Genomic DNA, 2898 nt, shown 5'->3' with positions numbered 1-2898 from the left:
TATATCTTTATATAGTATCTTGTTTTATGTCGACTGTACACCTATTGTACAGATGTACAGACTGTACACCTATTGTATAATGGAACGTACACTTGTATGTTGCATTGTCCGACTACCTCAATTATAAAATGATATATAATATATAACCAGATCCACTATCATAATCTAGCCTCCCCAAACCCCGAATTAAACGTCTACTGCCAGTGAAACAGTCAGCACTACATGTACACCCCACTAACAATAATAACCATGCAGTTCTCTGGTACCTATCCATGTACCCACCTTTATTTTTCCTTTTCATCGCAGTTTTTTTCTCTCCCTTTTCCCCCCTCGTCCACTGGTCTTTCTGTGTGAGGTTGCTGTAAATTTAAGTTTAATTTTCATATGACATTTGTATATAGTTTGAGGAAACGTAAAGTTCAATTTCGCCTATTCTTGGTCTTGAGCAAGTCTATGAAAATGGGTCAGTCTACTTTCATTTTGTGATCACGTGTGGGAACGAAGTAGCCGGAAGTGGTCGTACATAACATGTACAGTTGGCAACATGATAGACGGTTACAGCGCTACCGTCCAGACAATTCTGGGTACGTTGTTTACATGGGGACTCACAGCAGCTGGAGCAGGACTGGTTTTTGTATTTCAGAGCAATCAGGTACGTTCTTTTGTCTGAAATCGACACAGGTGTGTTTGCCCTATGCCGTACATGTGTGTGTATGCCAGGTGTGTTTGCCCTATGCCGTACAGGTGTGTGTATGCCGTACGGGTGTGCGTATGTGCAATAGCGTTACGTAACTTTTACTGCTACTCTGGACAATGCCACAAAACACAAAATCGTCTTATTTGTACTTTGCCAGGGACATAATTGTTTTTCAAATTTGCAACGTCGATCTGGTGTTCGATAAAGGTGTATGAGGTGTAGCGGATCTCACGTAAGTTGTGAGAAGTTGTGTGTTATAGTTTAGTATCTACAGCAGCGTTTACGTCCCTTGCTTCTCATTATCACGTGGACGGTGGTAGAATCGATACATTCATGTGTTCGTGTACATATATTGAAGGCTAGAATAAACAAAAGTTAAGGCATAAGTTGTGCGTGTTTGGTACATATAGTTTTAAGGTTGTTGCAATATAGATTTTTTTATTCTTTATAATAAAAAAAATGAAAAATAAAAAAGTTTTAACTAAATGTACTTACTTGTAGACTGTATTTTTTAAGAGCTGAAAACAGAAACACTACGTTTATTTTGTTTGACCTAAAGAAAGTAAGTTGCTGTGTGATTGTATATAGTACATACTAGTCCAAATTGGGTGATAATATATAGTACAGACTAGTCCAAATTGGGTGATTTATATATAGATGCATACACCAAAACAGGCAGGAACATTCACAAATTAAATCTGGTTTTATATGAACTTCATTTGAATTTGTTACAGAGAAAAGTGTTGGATGCCAGTCTGGGGTTTGCTGCTGGTGTAAGTAGTAATGCTATAGTCTTTACTCAAATATTTTCTTCTTTAGGCAATAAGAATGATTTATTTGTACAATGGTTTTTTTAGCCTAAAATCAATATATCATACATGTATACTGAATAAGGCCCCATTGAAGGTCACTGTATGAGGGCCTGGTGGGAGATAAGTTTTGTATCACACCCTCTCTGAATATCAAAAACTGGGAGAATTGTCAAATTGATAACACAATTTATTATTATTGAGCATTATAAATTTCTACATGTATAATAATGGTAGAAAAGATATATATTTTAAATTCCTACAATCATTATTTTAGTGTCTCTAACACCTGTGACCTCCACATCAAGGTCTCCGAGTTGGATCCAATATTCAGCATTGCTTGTGAAATGTTGATTTAATGTGACACATTAATTTCATGATCAACAACAAATTTTCATAATTATCTTTTGCAAGTAAGGATCAATTTAGTAGATTCCAAAATAACAGATTAACAGATATGTATGCTGTTCAAATATCGCAAAATTTAAAGGCCTACATTGGTTGTGTCATTAATTTTAGAGTCATGTTACAAAACTTGGGGTAACCAGGTGTGTTAAAAAGATCTTGTTCATGTACATGTAAGAAAAACAACACTTAAGTCAAATTTACATCAGGAAGAAATGGGTTGTGTCCAAAATTCATTCAGTCATGTCACAAATCACAAGGTCATATCACACACCCTGGGTAAATTAAAAAAAAACTGGGGCTGGTAGGATTTGCCAGTAGTGTTGGGTGGTGATTTAGTTTGCCTTTGGCATGGTATTTACGAGAGGTACTACTTTTCAAAGTCGACATCAGATCTTTGATATCACATTGAGTCAAATACACCAAGATACCACCTTCAGCACACATGCATACATTAACTGTACAGAGGCAAACCATTAAATGATCTAAGCTGTTATTAGGACGCTAAACAAAATAAATACCCCTAGTAGACCTGGTGAACTACTTCTCTTGTTGTCTTCCAGGTGATGACAGCTGCGTCCTACTGGTCACTTCTTGCCCCCGCTATAGAAATGGCTGAACGTTCTGGTCTGTATGGAGAACAGGGACAGTGGTCCTTCATTCCTGTTAGCATAGGATTTATACTAGGAGCCGTGTTTGTGTATGGTGCTGACGTTCTCATGCCTTACTTGGTGAGTATCTTTTGTAGGAGGGACATTTCCTGTAATTAACAGTTTTACTGATGGATTTCTATCAGGAATGTTTGTTGCTGAGTTTGAGGCTACATTTGTGTGTGATTGTGTTTCAGGGAGCCAACAGTTCCAACCTCATTGTGACACTAGAAGCAGCTTCATCCAAAGTAGAGAAGGAGGATAATGTACAGATAGATTTTGTTAACCAAAATAATTACACATCTAGTAAGTATAAAGTAGAGAAGGAGGATAATGT

At 36.9% G+C, this 2898-nt stretch overlaps 1 protein-coding gene across 1 annotated transcript; it reads left to right on the top strand.

The window, feature by feature from the left end:
* Positions 1-498: 498 nt before the first annotated feature.
* LOC110444609 (zinc transporter ZIP11-like) lies at positions 499-2867 on the top strand (the record flags this gene model as incomplete). Its single annotated transcript, XM_021488974.1, has 4 exons — positions 499-652; positions 1432-1470; positions 2475-2642; positions 2759-2867. Coding segments are annotated over exons 1-4 (424 nt in total), but the record flags the coding sequence as incomplete, so codon positions are not given.
* Between the last annotated feature and the right edge of the window lie 31 nt (positions 2868-2898).

This window comes from Mizuhopecten yessoensis, unplaced genomic scaffold, assembly GCF_002113885.1.
Source record: "Mizuhopecten yessoensis strain PY_sf001 unplaced genomic scaffold, ASM211388v2 hete_36151030, whole genome shotgun sequence".
Classification (NCBI taxonomy): domain Eukaryota; kingdom Metazoa; phylum Mollusca; class Bivalvia; order Pectinida; family Pectinidae; genus Mizuhopecten; species Mizuhopecten yessoensis.
Note: the sequence above shows the minus strand (reverse complement) of the source record. Positions and strands in the feature narration are given on the sequence as shown.